Source organism: Achroia grisella, unplaced genomic scaffold (assembly GCF_030625045.1).
Source record: "Achroia grisella isolate CSIRO2021 unplaced genomic scaffold, CSIRO_AGI_Agris_v1 utg295, whole genome shotgun sequence".
Taxonomy (NCBI): Eukaryota; Metazoa; Arthropoda; class Insecta; order Lepidoptera; family Pyralidae; genus Achroia; species Achroia grisella.
The window spans coordinates 359,282-381,963 of NW_026712783.1; the positions used below are offsets into that span (position 1 = coordinate 359,282).

General features: G+C 32.6%; 2 protein-coding genes across 2 annotated transcripts; one reads left to right on the top strand and one right to left on the bottom strand.

The window, feature by feature from the left end:
* Positions 1 to 448: 448 nt before the first annotated feature.
* Positions 449 to 5,056, top strand: LOC131843335 (leucine-rich repeat protein soc-2). Its single transcript, XM_059191962.1, has 6 exons — positions 449 to 1,036; positions 1,551 to 1,713; positions 2,756 to 2,845; positions 3,153 to 3,375; positions 3,679 to 3,809; positions 4,762 to 5,056. The coding sequence occupies exons 1-6, from the start codon at positions 546 to 548 to the stop codon at positions 4,813 to 4,815; spliced, it is 1,152 nt and encodes a 383-aa protein (XP_059047945.1). The 5' UTR covers positions 449 to 545; the 3' UTR covers positions 4,816 to 5,056.
* A 4,826-nt stretch (positions 5,057 to 9,882) lies between these two features.
* Positions 9,883 to 22,461, bottom strand: LOC131843315 (seipin). Its single transcript, XM_059191939.1, has 8 exons — positions 21,892 to 22,461; positions 20,143 to 20,288; positions 19,551 to 19,635; positions 18,306 to 18,423; positions 17,595 to 17,733; positions 17,051 to 17,136; positions 15,407 to 15,485; positions 9,883 to 10,983 (listed from the first exon to the last, which is right to left on the bottom strand). The coding sequence occupies exons 1-8, from the start codon at positions 22,167 to 22,169 to the stop codon at positions 10,907 to 10,909; spliced, it is 1,008 nt and encodes a 335-aa protein (XP_059047922.1). The 5' UTR covers positions 22,170 to 22,461; the 3' UTR covers positions 9,883 to 10,906.
* Positions 22,462 to 22,682: the final 221 nt, after the last annotated feature.

Below are 22,682 nucleotides of genomic sequence, written 5' to 3' on the forward strand. Positions count from 1 at the left end.
AAGGAAAATCAATACTTGAAATGTATTCCGTTCTATGTAAATCTTAAGTTCGACTGAACTTAAAATGGTTATTAAATAATAGTATATATTTTTTGAATACACATTTATTTTGTGAACAATTTTCATTTTAATAAATATATAATTTTTTATAGGCTTTATTATGGTTTTTTTTAAATGATAAAAGTAGAATATTATGAGTATTCCTGGTAACATTGCCATTAAAAATGGCGTAAAAAATTCGTCTAAAAAATACCTAGATTATTCTGGACATATTCACCCTCCTACAGTTTTGGTCAAGCCTTTGACCTACTTAAATTGGTCAAACTGCTATAATATACGGGTAGAGTGAAATTGAGTAACTGTACGAGATTTTATTTCCTCGTAGGAAGTAATTTTACAGGGATGGCAACACTATAGGTTCTGTCAGTTTTTTATTGTGACCTTGTGTAACTGACATCAGTCTTGTTGTCCTGTCATTGGTGTCACCCTGTCTTGTTTTTGTATCAAACAAAATTCTTGTAAATGTTACGAATAATAGAATAAAAATGAGTGCAATATTAAAATTTATCCGTGAAAATCATCTGTTAGCTGTAATAGAAGATGCCATTGTTAAGAAAAAAACAAAATTAAGTCTCAATACGTTTGAAATCACCGAAATTCCAGCCCTTCTTTGCACTTGTTTGGAGGTGCAACATCTTTATTTGCATAAAAATAAAATAACAACTCTGCCAATCCAAATAACTCAACTCATCAACTTAACAACTCTAACTCTCGATTATAACAATTTAAATTCATTGCCACCTGAAATTGGTAGCTTAAAAAACCTTGTGAATCTTAACATAAGCCACAATCCGTTGAAAGTGTTAATACCTGAAATATTTGAACTTGAAAACTTAGAAGCGTTGTGGTGTAATAGAATAGAGTTGAAGGAATTGCCTTATGAAATTAAAAAGTTGATGAAACTTGATACTTTTGGCGCGAGAAAAAATGAACTTACGACTATACCTGGCGAATTGACCGCACTGCCATTTTTAAGGTAAGTTTTTTTTTTCTGACTACTCTAATGCTATTGGCCGAAGCTGGCCTTTACAGCTTCACTGGATAATAGTGAGCAAGTGCAGATGGCACTCCAAACCCACAGAAGGACTTATGGTGCGGGACTTATTTCAGGGTCAGCAATTTTTAGACTTTTGGCAATGAATCAGATTATGTAATAAATATTCAAATAACAAAACACCTACTGTACCTAAATAGGGATAGAAACCTTAAAATAAGGATAGGGACAATAACAGGCCACTGTCTCTTAAACAGACACCTGTACACAATAGATGCTACAAACAGTCCCCTCACATAATACTGGAGTGTGTAGCAGTGGCCACACAACAAACTCAAATCCGCAGAACAGTTATGTCGCTCCGACAAGCCTGTGAAGAAACCTGGAGACTTCTGAGCTTTTGGAAGGAGCTTGGCGGGCTACATTAGTAGTCTCGGCTCTACACCTATAATAACCCAGATGATAGGCTGATTGTGGAATACTCTTTTTTTTTCAGATGGCTAACACTGGACACTAACCATATAGATACATTGCCAAATACAATGGACTGGATGGAGTCCCTTGTACATTTGAACCTTTCCAACAATAGACTCAGGGAGTGTCCGATGTCTGCCCTCAAGTGCCGTAATCTGATGTACTTACTGCTCAACAATAATGAGGTAATAATTATAGCATTGTTGTAGTTATTTATTTAAAATTATTCACCAGGAGGCTTCTGTGCTTCTATAAGGAGCTTAACTGGCTAATTTAGTAGACTCTACACGCAGATGAGACGCTAAATGTAGTGTCCAATTTATGCTTACATTACTATTTTTATAATTATTCTAGAATATATTTTTTTGTAAGATATATATAAAATAAAACCATTGCAATATATCCACACAAACATGATACTATAAAATAATTATTACACCATTAAGTAGAGTATTGTTAATTATCCATATTCATATTTCATGTATGTATGTATGTTTGTTTTTCTGTTAATATGTTACATATTCACTACTAAACCATTGTGTGGAGATAAATTTGATATTAAGATAATATATTACTGGCTGTGCCCGCGGGTTCACCCGTGTGAAATTTATAGCCTATATGCTATTCTGATGTATAAGCTATATTACTGTAAAACTTTTTGCATGAAAGAGTAACAAACATCCAGCCATCTCACAATCTTTCCCGTTTATAATATTAGTAATATGAAAACAGATATGTGCTATTTATTATCTCATGAAATATGTAGGGCAGGGAGTAAAATCTAGGGTCATAGTTTGTGTAGGCTAAGGTAACATCTAGTACTTCATAATTGATGAATTTAAAGGTGATGATGTGAATAATTTTAACAAGATGAAGTGCCTCTGTATAATTTGTCAACTCCTGATAAAAACTATGTTAACATGAGGTCCCTGTAGAAGATTGAACATTAGCTCAGGATGTCGTATTTTCACTATTGGAGCTGCCAACGGCATAGGACGAATATTTATCTATTTATAATAATCTTCGAAATGATTAATCAAACAAACCAATCATTATTTTTTATTTAGAACAACATTTATTTAAAAGAACAACACGTGAGTGTCTTTTAAATTCTTCTTGCAATGGCTCTGCGTTATGAGTGACAGAATAAAAAAATTTGACTATTAAAATATGCTTGTATTAAGTTTTTTTTAATAAAGATTAATGAAGATTTCTATTTTGTTTTAGATATCAAGCTTTCCATCGGATGCAGTCTTCTTGTCTGCATTAGAAATAATAGATTTACGGTCTAATCCAATATGTCAACAGCCGTACATAGTAAGTAAACTGTAGACTAAAACACTCTATTAATTCCCCCACCCCCCCCCCCTCCAATGTAGGGCTATATACATAACCCCTAACCCCTAGACAGTTCACACAACATCATCTAGTTTCAACAAACATCTAGTCACAACCCAGACAGATACAAGCAATCATACTCATGATTACAAATGTTTGTACTGTGCGAGAAATCGAATCAGTGATCCTCATATATTTCAAGTTTATTTTGTTGTACTCTGTAATCAAAACTTTATTTTACATTTTGCCTGTTTCGAATTATTCTAACAATATTTAAATTCCATAGGAACATCCCTTGATACGATACACGGACGAACGTATGCCGGACGACCTGCGAGTCGTGCCTGTGTCGCTGGAGCCTTCGTCCTCGCACGAGGGTTCGTTAACCCCGCAGGTGGGGCCGCTGCCCTTTCAACTGGACCCTCATACGATAGCTATCAACGCCACTACATTGCGTCCGGTCCCCATTCCTACGATGAGGCATGACGAGCATGATCCTCTCGTTATGGGTATGCACTTTTTATTTAATCTATACATCTATACATATAAATAAAATTGGAGTGTCTGTTTGTAATATTGAAATAACCGTTTTTTTACTACATGCTTATGAATGCGGTACATATACCAAAATAAGTTATTCTGATTAAGCTGTATTATTGTAAAGTTTCATCAAAATCAATTTTCACTGTTTCCAGCTGCCATTGTATTTTTAGTTCTATTGCCAGATCAGTATATTTAGTATTTTTTTCTATATGTGTTGATAAAAAATTATTATTATACAAGACAAATGTATAAATTTTGATTTATCGTAGCGGATGTCGACGCATCGCCAATAGACATCGACGGATCATCAATCGACTCATCAGAAGATTGGGAGCACAGTGTGAACAGTTCAGACCTAGATGTGCATTACAGGAGCGAAGACGAGAGAATTGAGAATGAGGTAAACAGTTTTTTAATCAAATTCTTTTTTTAAAACAATATTTTAAAACAATGCCACTGGTGACATTGTTTAAGTTTGTAAAGATGATGAGATGAACATGAGGTCAGGTCATTTGGCCCATCGTGACAAGTACACCAGGTGTATCACGATGGTTTCTATGGGGAATGACGTGAAGGTCAACCTGACCTGACAAAAAAATCTAGTACCGTATTTGGGGATTTTTTCATATTTGTTTAGTTTATAAGTACGATTGTTTGTATCGTACTGGGTCTTAACCACGTATGTATGTTATATACATAAAAAATCTTAAAGTATTTCTGTCAGTTGTCTAGTAACCATCACAAGCTCTGCATAATTTAAGACTAGATGGCGCTGTGTGAATTGTCCAGGGTTGTTAATTATTGTATACTATCACTGACTTACGAATTAGCGTACCTACACAATTGAAACCTGTATGGTACTCACTCACTGGTGGTCACTTAGGCCATAAGCTTGTTTGCCATTGCCATAAATTACGTCATTTGAATTTAATAATTTTTGAACCCTTTGAGGAAGGGACCTTCATGTCCCATCTGGTCACATTTGTTACACTCCCTCATTCTCAGATGTGACATTTTTGCAATCCACAAGTAAACAACAAGATCAATTCTAAATATTTTTAATTCTATTGTTAAGATACTTACTTCAAATTTCGTGTTAACTTAAATATATTAGATTTTGCAATGCAACATCACGAATTTTAGGATCCCGCTCACCTTTTGTCACAATTTTGTCTACCCCCTCCTGTCTCCTTAACCTGCGACGTAATTTATGATTTGCACCTTACGCTTAGGACAATAATATTTAAAATCCAATGTCACCGACCGCACCCTATCCCATTTCCCCCCATTCCATGCTCCTACAACTGAACGGTATTGTAAACAAGCTCACGTAGATCGCCCAATTCTTTCAGGCCGTCGGCATGGTGTTGCCAACACTATCGCGGTATGCTTCCACGGCGAGCTAAATTATTTCATCGGTGAGTAGGTAGGAAACATTTTAATCCGAATTTAATGTATAAAAAGGTATTGCTACTCTAAAAAATGTAAAAAAGAATGTTTTGAACTTCTTATAAATAAATTGTACTCATTACATAAACGGGATATTTTCAGTGATAACATTATTTATAAGCTTAAAAAATACGGCTACTACATATATATTTCTATATTGATTTTTTATACACGTATCTTTACATAGTATAAAACAAAGTCGCAACCATTTTCTATTCGCTTATGTCTTTTAAATTACGCAACGGATTTTAATGCAGCTCTCAGCGATGGATACAGTGATTCAAGAGGAAGGTTTATATGTTTAGTACAAGTGTTTTATGGTATAGAAGAAACCGAGAAATTCAAATAATCGTAATGCAACCGTTGGAGGCCGAGACGGGTCGCTACTCGCTAGTAGCTTATAATTGTATTTTGTATTCAATCGAATTTGCTTCCAGAGTACAACGGAACGACTTCACTGAGTATCCCATTTATAAAATGTGTACAATTTTTAACTGTAAAAAAAAACAATATTAAACAAATAAATTATGTAAAAATATGTTCACTTTCTAAAATCGTAGCGAGTATCGTTAATTCTACTCAAATATGTATATAGTATAATAAATCAAATCAATATATCTTTATTCATGTAGGGCTGATTACAGACAATTATAATAAATCGAATTTAACGTCAGTTCTAAAAGTTGTTTCAAACCAAGAAGAAATGATAAGACACTCTTATCAATCAAACCTATATGCTTATATATATGTCTATATTAGATTATACGTAAATAACGAATATTTAACTGAATTAATGCCATAAATAATAAATATGGTGCTTTTATTCATTATAAATATATTAATGAAAATATATATTTTTATTCCCATATAAAAATTGATAATTCAATGGTATATTTTTTTATTAGTATTAATTTAACAGCTTTAATTATAAAATAAATAATAATTAAATAGCATAAAAAAGTTTTATCACTAGCTAGTAGCAAACCACGCTACCCTTAGTGGAAATGCAACCTTTTTTAAAAGGGTTACGAGTAAAAAAATACGTTTTATGTTTAACTTCAATTTAAGTCTTTTAATTCACAGATCTATATATTATGTTGACATTATGTTGGATTGTTATTTCTAACTTTTGTTACTTGCGGCTTCGTCTGCTTTTTTGAGACAAACTATGTCTGTTCTTGTGATACAATATAAAAAAGATCAATAATTTTTCAGTAAGTGATAGTCTTCATAAAAACCAAGAACAATATTATTATAAATCAATATTAGAAGTACTAATTCAAAGCATACGAAGTCACGAGCATTAGCTAGTTGAAGCTTATTATTCAACTAGTTTTGTATAATTTTTAAGATATTTTGTTAAATTTCGATCATGAAATAATTGTATTTTTTATTATTCAAGACTTTTTTTATTATTCAAGATTTTTTTATTATTATTAAATTGTAAATATAAAATTTTACTTGAATATACGAGATGGAATTAAGAATCTCAAAATTGAATCAGTAATTAATAAAATATATTTTTGTATCAGATTATATTTAGATATATAATTAAATATATACATCTACGTCAAGTATGTGTTACAGAAATTAGAATCATTAGCGCCAAGAAACAAAGTGGATAAGATATATTTAAAAACATTAATAGAAATTCGGCATGTCAAGCAGATTGCTTTGTACGATGTGTTTTGATTGTAGGTTGCAGTTTAGGTAGTAAAATTACAGGATAAGAGAATAATAATAAATACTCTGGATTGCTTTGGAATGGCAACGCACGAGTGGTATCATGGGCATCACATGATATCTATAATGCTGTTCACATATATAGACGACGCTTGCCACTTACCATCATGTGCAGTCGTTTCAATTCGCATTACATTAAAAAACCAACTTTAAAGCGAACACGTTAAAGTCGCGTTTCTAAAATCTCGACTTTAAAGTTAACGCGTTAAACTTGCTTTCCCATAACTTGTCATTTTTAAGTTAATGTATTTTGTTATAGCCCGAGTGTACTCATTATAATTCATAGCGGTTTATAAAGACACTATTATTATACCTCAATATTAGTTATATGCATAATAATATTTTATATATATTTTAGGCCTATTTCTATAGGCTGATGATGATAATATATATTTTCACTAAAAATATTGGTATCTATAAATTATATCAAATTGAACTTTGTTATGATTAATGTTAAAAAAAAAGGTTTATTAGATATACTTGTAGACTACGGCGAAACAGAAAGGAACTAAATCTGTTACAAATTGCTCATTAAATTTGTATTATTAATTATTTATATTAATATAATTATAGACACATATTCATTATATATAAATGTGGTTAATGGAAACTAGATGTTAATACAATGGTTGTAAATAAATTACTAAATGTATAAAAAAAAATGGAATAAATATTTAGTTTTAAATTGTATGCTTTATTTGTTTATCCGTTAACGTACCGTGTTGGATTTATTTTTACGAACAGCTGGGGAAAACATGTAGATTCAAATTTAGCTGCGTGAGTCATTGATAAACAAGTATGTATTACAGAAAAATACGGTAAGGCGTTCCCAATTATTACTACAGTCTGAAATAATGTTGCGAAATACACTAACGGTGGTATTCATAAAAAAACTTATTGAAGGTTTATAGAGCTCATTAGTTAAAACGTTTATTAGCGCTATTGGAGGTTTACAGAGGTGAGTTATTCATAAATCTATTATAAAGCCTCGCTAACTAATAGAGGTTTATCGGACTGTTTTATCATTATGTTGCAATCTTGACGTTGGACTTAAAGACTGAGACTTTCAGTAAATGTTCCATGTTGTACATACATATATATACAACAAAAAAATCCTTCACGCCTGTTATCTCAGATAAGGTAAACAGAAGCATTGTGAACTGTCTTGTCTTTCTTCCATCTTACTCCGGTCAAGTTTTCAAGTCCGGTACTTGGCAGACGTCATCTTGTCCGGAAGCGACCGCAGCGTCATCCATACGGACATAATGGGTTCAATTTTATTTTCTAATCTTCTAGGAACCCATTGAAAAATAGGTACAAAATTGCATGCAAATGCCGTTTGGGACTTTTTGGGTACCAACATATAGACAGGATATATAATACATCTGTTTTGTTACAACATGAAATAAAAGTCCAAAAACAAACATATATATATATATATTTTTTTTTATTAAGAATTCAATTTTTATTATTACATATATCACTAATTGTCACGAATAGAATGCATCTTTAAAAATCTTTTATCATTTTTCATTAAAAAAATTATATCAATATCATTATAACCATTACCACGCTGGCCAGATGATTTGGTATAGTATTAATTATTTGTAAAAAAATTAAGGCATTTAAATACCTGTCATTCAATAGACTATTGTAAAGAAAATACTTTCAGAGATTACATCAATTCTCTTAAAATTTTCATTACTCTATGAAAATATATTTAATAGTCTATGAAATTACTTATTCTAATTTGAACATTAAAAAATACTTGTTTTATATAGCAAATACAAATTTCTAAAGTTTATTTTAATGGGCTATTTACAATATTTCATTCTCTAGATGTATTACATCTTACTATTATATGTATATCACATAAATGTTTTTTTAAACCTTAGTTAATATGCAATGTCATGCATTCTACTATCCTGTAAACGATTCTATTTTGACGGCTTCAGTGTTCTAGCAGTTTAGCACACCGCGTAGCTTACGATGGTCGCGGATTTGCTTCCTCGTACAATGCAATTATGAGTATGATCATTTGTATCGGTCTGGGTGTTTTCTATATCTATCATGCATGGGTATTGTATCAATTGTCCTGAGTTATTATTTTTCTATTATACAGATTCAGTCGTAATGGATAAGTCTATAAAATCGTCAGTTAAATAGAAAAATGGCAGTATTCAAAATATACATTTTTTACAAAACAAGCATTTAAAGTTTTTAAAATTATTTAAATTATTTTCTTTAAAGTTTTATATTTACACAGAAGTATTATGTATCATTTTAAAAGTACTTATGTAATGATTAAGACGGCGTGGTTAATTTAATTGACTTATATAAAAGGAGGCAATTCTAGCTTCTAACTTTGAAAAATGCCATTTTTTCTATTTAATCGACGAAATAGACCGAGTCTTTACTGTGAGACTGAAACTGGACAATTATCCCCATGAAATAAGATAGTAAAGAGAAAACATTTTTATTTTTATTTTATTCAAAACAAAAATACTAACTGCACGATGAACTTTGTATAAAGTATAAAATTAACCTCTTTATTATCACTTATTGGTGAAGCTTTTTCAGATACATGACTTTTGGCTTAATGTACCCTTTACATCTAATCTGGTACAGTAATTAATATTGCATAGACTACTGTTCTATTATATATTTTTTTTTATTTCTGAGACGACTATAAATATGATATACGTAATGAAATTACTGAAGAACACACTGCGATTCACAGATGCATGGCACAGAGATAATCTATCTCTGTGCCATGCCCTATCCGAATAAGTTCAGTAGTTTGTGCATTAAATATATAATCATTCTCACTTTGAAATTTATAACAGTTATCCAGACTTCAAATTCAATTATATAAGCAAAAAATTATAAATCAATTCAATTCAAATTAATTACTGGAACGTGTGCACATAATGGTTTAAAAACTATAATTATTCCAAACATTTTTCCGTTGTTCCGCCCTGCCGTTTCTGGCGTGTAAAATTTTTTCATAATATTAACAAATTAAAAATATACATAAATAATTTTTTTAACAATTAATTAATTCTATATAATTTTACATGTTCAAGGAGCAGAATATACTTTTTAATACCTTTTTTATTATGTGAATATGATCTGTGCTCCACAATAAAGATATTTGAATGCACTCTATATTATTTTCAATTTCAATAAGATACAAGGCACAAAAACTATTAAATAATTTAAACTCATTAAAACGAAATAACAATTATAACAAATTTATTTTGGTAAAATTTTGGTAAAATTGAATAAATTTTCCTAAAACGCATTTTTAAATACCCAATTAGCTTTGGTGAGACTTAATTGACGCAAGAATATGGTGCTAAAGTAGGCAATATACCAGGTGTTCCTGGGCTGAAGGACCCCGGTTCAGCAGGTCGCAAGCATAGGAAGAATCTAACATTTATTATAACTAGTGACCCGCCCTTACCCCGCACGCAGTAAAAGATTTTTTTGCAATTAAATAGAGCATATGTTAAACCCTCTGGCGTCTGCAATCTGCAGATTTTGCCAAACTGAAGAGGAAAAGCTACTACACATCTTATGTGGTTGTAGCCCATCATGCATAAACGAAATATCTCCTTTGGAAAGTATACACTCTATCCTGAGGAGATAAAAGCCATCGCTCCTAAGAATATCCTTCAATTCTTATCCCTGACGGGTCTAAGTAGCGAACTCTGAAAAAGGGACGAGTACAATAGATCTATATAGGTCGCAATGCTACAGGTCTAAGCACCTGACAATAGTACAAACCCCTCAATAAAAAATAAAAATATAGACCTCTAGCAATACATCGATGAAAACTGCATTTAATTCCACGCCGTAGTTTGTACGCGATGCATTTAAAACATACAGCTGGCAATTATTATCCCTTATTACTAACTAGCTGAGTTCACAACTCCGTTCGAGCGGCAAAGCGAATAAAACAAACATTCAATTATTGATACCTATTAAAAATTGCATCCACACAAGCAAAAATTCTACCAACTGTTATTTTGGGTTCTATTACGTTAATTACAGTTTTTCTCATATATCTTAGCTACCGGTTACTACGTATTTTATATATGGATTTACTAAAAAAATATTATGTATAAAAAAGTTTGAATTTGTTGTTTTCTGTAAATTGTAAGAAGCAATAAATCAAAACTTTTTTAGATAAAGATGAGTGACCACTCCTCTCATTACTCATTCGACAAATTCTTTTTATTAGATGGTACAATTACGCCACTGGTTTTAATTATATACATCTATATATAATAAGCAGTCTCTTTAACTCTTCTTTTTTGGCTCCTCAATCCTCTGCAATTCTTCTAGAAGAATGTCTCCTTCGAAGAACGGGGAGGAATCTAAAAGAAAAATAAAACATTTTCATTTGTTTTATTATTTTTACTACATTTCGTTATGATGTAGTGGTTTGCGAACCCGATTTGAAAAACTTGGTTTTAATTTATAATCCCCGCTTGATTCTCCAATAAAACAGATAATAAATCAAATAAAACTGACTGTACACGCTGGATCCAAATATGTTCAAATAATATGGATATGTTATGTGTTAATCACGACGTCAACAGTAACAATGCCTCTGACTATATCATCTTGGGTTACAGTCGTGAATATAAGTAATTTTAGCTGTACCACACCGATTAAAGGAAACAAAAAAACTCGCATCGAAATCCATTGTTTGGACGGTACGATGGCATAGACAGATAAACAGACATACACAGACATAAATGTTAAGGTTAGTCACATACAGAAGGTCGACCGTCAGGTTGGCCGATTGCAACTATTCATCCGATAAACTCCAATTGGCGTATTTGTTTGCTACGTCCAATGGAAACGTATGTAAAATGAATGAGTTTGGAGATGGTTGGTGTAGTAATTAAATGTGTAAAACGGAACGAACCTGACGGCTAACCGAGTGTCTGACACCACGCTAATTTCCTTCCCTAAAAAGAAGCCTACATTTTGATGGCGTTTATGAAATATGTGGAATTGTTGGCATCCAACAAATTGCAATTTTTATACAGACAAGTCGTTTCAAAAAAATTAACAACAAAACTGAATATGGGAAACTCTTAGGATAATGACAATAAATTTTACATAATAAAGATAAATATAGTTTAGTTGAGATAGTCTCCATGGAACACCATTTGAAGATCTGCGTCGCACAGACAGCTAGCGAAAACCGAAATCAAACTTTGAACTTTTCATATAATGGATCACGATTCCAGTTTTCCGCTTTACTCTTTTTGGTAAACTCCTCAGTTATATTAATACCAACCCTGGCTTTCGGCTTAATGTACTATATATAGCTCTAGCCCTGTATAAAAGTCACTATACCTAATAAAAAATGTAACATTCTATTAATATGAATAGCGCCATCTAGTAGACACTAAGCGTAAAACTTTGTATTAGGTATAATTGTGACAAAAAACAAAATTTTTACATATTAGGTCCGTATACAATAATTTTTACATACAGTTGGTTTGCTGATCAAATTAGACTTATGGACTCTCGTATTGGCGCATTTGAGTAACTAGATGTCCATGTGATTACAAGCCTTACTCATGGCCCTACAATATATATTTGAGTTGTCCATGGTGTTATGTCTATAAGTGGTAATCCTATCAGAGGACCGTCAGTTTGTTCGCCATAAAAAAAAATATTAAATAAATTATCAAGTAGAATACCAAGATGTTAACAACAATTGAATTGAATATCTCTTGGCGCTATTTCCTATACTTTAACTAACTACAAACGGTTGCCGGTTCGATTCTTGTACGAGACATACATTTGTATTAATGAGAATTATTTTTAGTTTTAGTCTGGATATTCTCTATAAAAAATATGTATTTACAAAATATATATATTTCAGTATTTTATATCATTGGTTTAGTATTCATACTACAAATTCAGCTTAGTTTGGAACTAGATGGCGCTGTGTGAATTGTATTGAATTATTAGAATTATTAGGTTATATGTATACTACAAAGTCCGTGCCTATTATTTATGGCATGCTGCTAACTACTAACAAATGGAAACATGCACTAAAGGCAAATAATTGAGTCAATTTAATGTGTTAACTTGAATATGGGTGAATATATTTGTTTTTTAGTTTATTGCTCTTCGGATAAGAGAGAAGATGCCAGAATACAGGCGAAAACATTTTGGAAGCCGTTGTACTAATACGATTGTATGGAAATGAAATAAGGCATGAAAGATACCGTTCGATTGGCGCATTTCCTAAAAAGGCCGGGTGTACCTATAGGTACGCCAATCTAATGGCATCGTCGACGCGGTTCGTCCGACTATAATCGTATATGTATGTGGTACTATGATTAGACCCACATTATTTATAGGTTTTAGAACGAATTAGGTGTATTTTTACGAAAATTAATTTAATTACTTAATAGATATGTATTATTTTGTTTAATTTCGATACCATTAACATGTTTAGTGCAAAAACTCTTATCTCACACATGCCATTCGTAGCAAATTTAAACAAAATTAAATTAAATATAAATCCATTTAGTAATTATTGTATTAAGTCCGGACGAACCTCGCCAACGGCGCATTTCTAAAGGCGGGGCAACGACCGATGCATCAATCGAACGGTATCGTATTATCGGAAATGTGTGGCCGGGCTAATTGTGACAACCGTAATTAATGAAACGCCGTAACCGACACCCAATATTTTCCTACTTACTCCATAGATTTGAGGCGACTGACATAGTGTTCTATTGAAGTGTATTCCAAGATTTTTGTGACGATCACTGTATTCGATACATACTCCGTTGAATACCGTACGTAGTACGATATGCCTGTTAATTCTGTTGGCGGACTGGGAACTGGTGATAAGAAAAGCCTGATATGTATACTTTTTTTCTGTTTTCTTTTTATGTAACTGGAAGCTGATGATCCACTTGATGGTAAGTGATAACCATCACCTATATACATGATTAGTTACTACACATAAATTTTATAAACATACTGTGTTTGGAATTAATAATCATGATGCCTTATCTGTGAGTAATATAATCTGTATTATTAGCGACGGGATATATCTAATAAGATATATATTGATGGAAATGTTCGTACCATCCAAATTATGTATTCACCGGATGATTCTTTGGATAAAGACAAAACTTATATTACTGGGAATAGACAACAAGCTGACATGTCCGATGTATAGACATAAACACCATGGATATCATAGTATACACTGTATCGGCCACAGACCTGAATTTGTTTAAACATAAATACATCACTAACTAACGTACTCTCTTGAACATTACATTTTATTAATAGGTAACGCGACTTTGTTATTAATAAATAACTACAACACTAAAAAATAATCTGTGGCTAAATTAATTCTTTTTAAGTAATTCCTTATTAACTAATTCCAAAATTTAACCCGTTTCTTTCCATTATCCCGTCCCGTTTCTTGTTTGTTAGTGGCATAGTAGGCAACAATAGCCTCTAGCCAAATAAAGGAAAAATATCTTCATTCACCATTCTTTTATTACCAATACTGGCGAAACGGTAGTGTATACCTAACAAAATTCAAGAGACCAAACACGAAATAAAACTCTAGTATAATTTCAATTTCTTCGTTTGCATTCTAATGTTATAAATTAAATACGATATCTTACCTTTTAAACCATATAGATAGAACAATTACGATAAACTAAAGCGTATGACTTTACAAATGTACAGGCCTAAAAACAGCAGATAAGGATCAAAAGAAACGAAACAGGTTTAAAAAAATATTCATTTGACGGCTTCGGTGTTCTAACGGTTTAACACACCGCCTTAATGGTCGCGGGTTCAATTCCTCGCACGGTACAAATATTTGTATTCATGGGTACGATTGTTTGTATCGATATGGGTATTTTCTATGTAATTTATATCCGTTGTCAAGTACACATAACTCAAGCTCTGCTTAGATTAGGACTAGATGGCGCTGTGTTGGCCTGAGATATTATTATTATTATTCTTATGACAATCTATCGATGTACCTAACAGATATCAAAGTTAAATGAAATCTAAATAATTGTCGTGAGGTCCAAAAATGTAGTTCTAAAAAATATTAGGTAGAATATTTTTTACATTTTTTTTTTGTAAATTTATTTTAAATTTTTGTAGAATTTGGCTATTTTGTATTTTTCACACAAAATCTAAACTTTGCCAGTGGTCCATTTATTCAACTAAATCTGCATTACTACTGAGACGCAAAAATCATTATATACTAAGTTTTTTAATTATTTAGATATTTGAGATTTTAAAAATACAACACGATCAAAGTAATTTTAATTACAAAACAAAGTTTATCTATTTAGCTGTGGTGTAAATCCGAAAAATATCTAACCTTTAAATTTAGTTTCTTATTTTTGGTGATTTCATTTGGTTTGAGATAAAAAATTACTCAATAGGATTAATTTACTTAGTAGATTTCTCCTCAATTGTGTGTACCGATAAAGGTATTAATTTGCGTAACTTTTATTAAAATATTAACCATTAATATTGACGTAATATTACTAATATTATAATCTGGAAATTTTATAAGTATGGAAACAAAAATCCTTCCATTGTTCTTACTCTTTCACGCCAAAACTACTCAACGGATTTTGATGAAACTTTACAGTAATATAGCTTATACATCAGAATAACACATAGGCTATAAGTCGCGAGCGTGTACCGCTGTTACAGTTAGTATTTGATAAAACATTTACAGAATGTCTTATGGTTCATGTAAGAAAATAAATTTACCTTCTTTTTCTAATTTAATTTTTCCGCCTCGCTTCTCATCGTCGTCTTGCTCAGTCTTTGTTTCACCTCCAAATTTATTCTGAAAAAAAAAAAGGTATATATCATAGTCTTAAAAAGTATATTCCTGCGCGATGCCAACCGTACGAGGTCTTCGTTATTAGGGTATCATCAAGTTTGTATGAGATTTAGAAATATACGATGTTTTATAACCTATTTTACACAATCCTTACTAATATTATAGATGTAAAAGTGCTATCACGCAAAAACTCCTGAACCGATTGTATGATAATTAAAATTGTGGAGATAAATGAAACGCCATGATGATATTTTCATACCCTCTAATATTTTTATTCATAAAACAAATGAATGCGTAGCGCTTTCGAAATTAAAAAAATTACAAAATAGTTTTTATAATTCTTACACCTATCATCATGAAATTTTGTTCACGTGTTCTTGGAGGCATTTAAATGAACATATATATGATCATAACCTTTTTATTTAAAAAAACAAATATTTTTTATTTAATAGATTCAATGCGAGCGAAGCCGCGTGTAAAAGCTAGTATACGATACTTTTGAGGTCTTCGTATAAGGCGAATTTTTAAAACTAATGTAATATTGGGTTTAATTCTGTATTGCCATTCCCTAAGTACTCTAAAACGGATATTAATTATCCGTTTCATGGATATAATTAGGAAATGTCAAAATTTAACTGAAAATTCATGTTAAATGTGTGTTCTGCGAAACACAACACTTTGTTACCGTGGGCTATATCGAAAATGAATAATTTATTGATTGCATTCTATAAGGGAATTCAATATTGAATCTCTAATTTCTAGATATAGTTGTTATCGGGTGGATTATCAATAGAGATTCGATTATAAATACGGATATAATACAATTTTGGATAAAGTGTCATATATAATGATATTGTTCTAAAGATATCTAAAGTATATAATTGTCATGCATATTATATAATACTAGCTGACCCGACAAACTTATTTTGCCATATATATTAAACTCGTTATTAAAAAATAGGGGTTGATGGTAGAAGGGTGAAACTTTAGGGTTGTAGATATGTATATTTAACGTCACATAATAAAAAATAAAATATTGTCCAATGAATGTTACGGGTGGACAACCCTTATCACTTAGGGATATGAAAAATAGTATAAAAATATAAATATACTCACAAACTTTGGCATTTATAATATTAATAAGATTCTTCACCTACATAAAAGAATATTTGTAATGTTTTTATTTTTCAAGTTACGGTAATTCCGCTTTCCAACATCAATATGTATACAAAACAAATATGTATTTTATGTATGAACTAGCTACCCGCCCCGGATTCGCCCATGTGTACATTTATTATACATATAAACCTTCCTCTAGGATTACTCTATCTTTAAAAAAAAAGGCTTCAAAATCCGTTGTGTAGTTTTAAAGATTTAAGCATACATAGGGACAGACAGCGACAGCGACTTTATTTTATACCATGTAAAGATAAGTAATAGTTTTAATTGATGACTATGATATGGTACACCGATCTGCGTTATCGGTTTACGCTGAAATATCTTCTACATGACATTACGCCTTCCATTAATCTACCCTCATTTCTTTAATTTGAGTATTTTTTTTTTACCTTTATAAACTCGGGCAATCCGTCTTGTAAGTGATACCAACTCAATATGAACACCAAGGATACAAAAAATAGGTTGGAGCTGATACCTGGAACAATACATTTTTTTTAATCGGTGATAATGAGAGATAAATTGTGCAATGCATGCCGTGTCTATAGTTTATTTCATAGATACTAGAACTACATAATTCTGTTTATTTCATAGATACAGATTCATCTGTATAAATTATGTTCTCTGTAAGACATCCAGTTTTGTATGTCGAATAAATAAAAATAATATTTAAAAAAAATGGTGTTACCAGTGTTAAGGTTTTACGCAAAAACTGCTAGAGTAATTAGTATGAAGACTTTATAGAAGATGTTGTTACATAGACGCTATATATAGCTATATATAAAGTTGAAAATAATACACCGTAAAGGGGGCAATACTTAAATTTGTGAATACTTTTAATGCATCTAATTTAAACAATTAACTCGATCTTCGGTGAATAGTTAATATTTTAATTTGGTGATATTTTCAATTGTATATTTAACTTCTTAGACATACCGATAACAGCGGAGACTTTGGGCCAGTGGAACATGTAATAGCGCAATCCGGCGAAGTGTGCCTCCACGTGCAACTCGCAGCCATACACCTGGGCGTATCGACTCTGAACCTCCACGTATGCGTCCGTTATTGGTATGTTCTAGAATACAGGTGAAAAAATCCATATACATTCTTTATTGGATTTTTTAATATGGAATCAATACTAATTAGAGAGAATGTGAGCAAAACTACAAAATAATAATTAATAAAAATATACCCCTATATATAACATATTACGTTAGGACACCAGTCTTCTAAAAAAAGGCTTGAAGCCAGAGCCCCGAGAATAGTTGCTTTTGGAAAAGATGCCGGGGCAAAAGGGTTCGCCTCGTTATGTAAGTTAAGACCCCTTCCATCCCTTATCACACTTTGTTGGTCCCTTCCATCCCTTGTCACATTTTATCGACTCCCATCTATCCCTTGTCATACTTTGTCGATCCCTCCATCTTTTGTCACTTTGTCGACCCCCTCCACCCCTTGTCACACTTTGTCGACCCCTTCCACGCTTGTCACACTTTGTCGACCCCTTTCACGCCTTGTCACACTATGTCGAGACTTTCCATCCCCTTAAAGTGTGTCATAATTTATTAATGGACCTTGAATTTTAAAATACGCCATCTTAATGTTGTCTTAACAAAAGAAACCAAAATGCAATTTAACTTAAACAAATACCTCGTCGTCCTCGAAGTCGCTGAACAACTCCACTTGCAGTTGCTGTTTCTCCTCATCGAGTCCAGTTATGAAAATCGGGGCCAGCGTGAGGGTCCGCATTATGTAATGCACTATAGATCTGGTAAACAAAATATAATAATAAACAAACTTATATTAAACGACGGCCTCAGCAGTCTAGGGGTTTAGCACACTGCTTTATTTTCGATGGGTTTTTTTTTATAGCTGATAATGGAATGGTGCTACCGCCAGCGCTAATGGTTTACGCTGGCGGGACAGTAGTGCAAGATAATAGGATGAGCATGAGGTCAGGTCAGTTAGAGAGATTTGAACATGATGATGTTCAGGGGAAGGTCAAACTGACATGGTACATTTCAATGGGGTCAACAGCCCACATAACTAACAATGCTCTTACCCCCTCTATGTATATTAGTACCCGTAACACAAGCTCTGCTTAACTTTAGCCTAGATGGCGTTGTGTGAATTGTCCATTGTCTGTGTAATCGACTCCCCGGTGATAAAAACACCTACATTACATTAATTTAAGACAATTTTACAACCTACATTAATTTGAGAGACCGTGGTAGGTCTGTCCACGTTGGATTCAAAAATACCCAGCGGAGTATGGATGTGTGAAAGTTTTTTTTTATATCACGAAAAAAGAAGCATACGGCCCATCTGATGGTAAACGGTTACCGCAGCCCATGGACGCCTGAAACACCAGGGGCGTCACATACGCGAAGAAACCCTTAAGAACCCTTAATATACCCTTCTTGAAAAACCCCATGCTGTAGTCTCTCGAGAAATCCTAGACAGGTAGTTCATTCCACAATCTAAGTGTACGCGGGAGGAAACTCCTCTGAAACCGCACTGTGGGGATGAATTCCCTGTCGATGGCGAGCGGTGCGATGTAAAAGGTAGCCGTAGGCATTATGTCAAACAATTCATCAGAATGAAAGTATAGTATTCAGATGAAAGTATATTGATAAATATATATTATATATCTATACTAATATTATACAGTTAAAGAGTTTGTTTGAACGCGCTAATCTCAGGAACTACTGGTTCTAATTCTAAAATTCTTCTTGTGTTAGATAGTTCATTTATTGAGGATAGTTATAACATTACGCTACGACCAATAGAAACGAAGCATCAGGGAAAAATGTTGCAAAGACGGAGATATTTGAGGGCATCCGTGGCGTGCGCTGCGCGAAGTCGTGGACACAGATAGTAGACATATAAACTTACCGATGTCTAAGCATGGCCGCCCTGCACGAGGACGACACTAGAACACCTCCTTTGGCACGCATCTGAGCACACACCATGAACATTCCTATGAAATAAAACGCACTTTTTATACCACAATGGTAGCAAGCAAATTTAAGGTCTATCTGATGGTAATCGGTTACTGTAGTCTATGGACGCCTGAAATAGCACGGGTGTTACGAGCGCGTTACTCTTTTCTTCAAAGTCCTCAACCTCTAGAGAAAATCTCGGAAAATCTCGAGAAAATTTCCAGAGAAAAGTTCGTTCCACAATATCATACATATTTTTCAAAGGAAAGGAAGGAAATTCTTCTAGATCTCATTGCTAACAATGTACCATGTTAGGTTGACCCCGACGCGGTTCCACTACCCATGGAATCCACTGTGATAAATGCCTGGTGATTTTGTCGATGAGTTAACTGACCTGACCTCATGTTCATCATATTATCCTTCAGAGTAAACCGATACCGCATGCACCATTCTATTATCATCATGTATTATTATTATATATTATGAGGATATAATTTTTCTCAGGTAAAGCCAATAATGAGATATTTTATTTTAAACAAACTTACCTAAATCTTTATTAGTCTGTGACTCAGGCATGTCGAGCACCAACTTGATGCGGTAAGACTGGCCAGACATTAGCATTTGGCTGCGTCGCGTCAACTGCACGTGAGCTGAAGGGAATGAACACACCCCCATTGATTCGTCGCATGATCTGTGTAAACAAACATGTATAAGGTGGTATAAGGTGATCCAAAAATTTGGTCATACAAATTCCAGTCACTTTGTCACTGCTGATGACATTTTATAGTTAAATGTTATATCTCAAAATGTATGACACTTCCTAGAAGGGTGGTAGGAATTTGTTTGTAACACTTCATTAATTAAAGGAAACAAATAAGTAAGGATGGTAGTACATACTACATTGTATGATTTTTTTTATTTGACTCATCCAACCTCTTATGTCTGACCTATCCCCCTCCCTCAATGTGAGGTAATTTACGAATTGCCAACATGTAACACAACAAAATAAACGTAACACAAACTTTAGCTAGCTTAACTTGGGACTAGATGGCGCTGTGTGAATTGTCCTGATTATTATTATTATTGAAATAGGATGGTGCAAATGAAAGGCTATGTTCGGACAATCAAGCTTTTTTAATGGATGTGAATTGCATCAGCCTGTGGCTCTATATTATTGGCATAAGTATGCCAGTGGGCCACCAGTGGAGGATGATGAGATAAGCAAATAGAAAGCAAATATATAAAATAGCAAATAAATAAAGAAGCGATAGATTTCTGTTAAGTTAATTAATCAATGTTGAATATTTGAAATTAATAATATCAAATAATAATGACAGTACTGTTCCTTTGCCTAATAATAATAATATAATAGAGGGGAGTAGGAGATTGTTAGTAATGGTAACAAGCTAGTGGCTCTATTGTAAGTAATGTACTAAATCTTATATATGTAATGCTGAATAACATTTATGTAAAAGAGCGACAGATAAGTTTCTTGCTCATGCGTCTTATAATGCTTCTACATTCCAAATGTATGGTAGAATAATAAAATATAATTATTCTAAAGTGCTTATATTAAGTTTTTTTGAATAAAGATTATTTCTATTTGCACTATGGTAAGACCACAGCATTCTTTTTGGAAAATAGTAATTTAATCCCCTTGACATTGCCACAATAGGCTTAAGGGGAAGACTTATTTCATGCCCATATTGTCTACCTTCATTTGTGTCCCGTTAAAAAATTAAATGCAATAAAAAGTAAACTTGAATTATAATGTGTACTAATTTATGAGAGTGTAAGTTTGTGACTATGAATGTTTTGAGTCAGTTCAGAATGAAGGGTAGTCTCCAGTACTACTTAACTGTTTTATCTATCTATTATGCTACAGTTGTAATGATATATTTTGCAAAAAGGGGGACAGGCACTGCTCTCAACCCTAGGGGGGTAAAGGTTGGGGACTCGGAGCCTTTGACCGACCCCTTTGACATCAACTTCAGGCATGTCAACCCCCAGGTAACTGGGTTGACAGCCTCTTGAGCGGGTTTCTAAAACTAACTATATAAATATATTTAAATTAAATTATCCTAGCTTAAGCGGTAGTACCATACTTGGGGAATGATAATATGATATTTATTTTGTACTATTAAATTGTTTTTTTTTATATTTAAAATTCTATTAGTTAATTTATTGAAGACGGCTATAAAGCTATATGACATCAAACATACAAGAGGGAATTTGTGACCGTGACGAAGTTTCGCGTGTAAGGTAATTAATTATAATTTTATTTAAATACTTACTTAAATTGTAAATGAACCGGTCTCACGTGTGTAACATTCGGCATGTACGTGTAATAAAATACGACGTACATGAATATTGAGACCCATATTATTGCAGCTAAAAATACTGTAACCACTCCCGCCCTGAACAGAAGTTCCTTAACACTGGTCAAACCTTCTTCCGTTTTCTTTTTATAACCTGAATATTGTCTAGACACAAATACTTCCACAGGCAAACTCACATATTGCTGAAAAACTCTGAACGGGTTCATAAAATTGATAAGCGACCCGAGTGACATGTTTAATACCCGTAATTATAACTTCGACTACTGTTTTTTTATGCGTTATCAATACAATTGAACAGTTAAACCGGATCTATTTTATTCGGAGGTAGATAACACATGTTAATAAAGATAAAAAATAGCCCTGTTATTGGTGTATTGTGAAGGAAATAAGGTCCGATTAAATTAATACTACAGCAGAAGTAACCTCCAGTGAACTAAATGTACAAATAATGTAATTATTGATCAAATTAACGAGAAAAAAAAGATATGACTGAAGTATGATAATTTACTAAATGTAAACACAACAAAAAATTTGACACTGTTATCTATGTCAAGGTCAATGACACCAAATTCATTGTCATTTTGAATGTAACCTTTGACATTGATATCCTCCGAGAATAACATTAAGATGAATAATTATTATTACATATAGAAATAGTTTCTATTTCCTTCTTTTTAATTAATATAATCCTCAAACGTAAACCATACTAATAATCATAAATAACATAATTAGTATTTTAATTATAA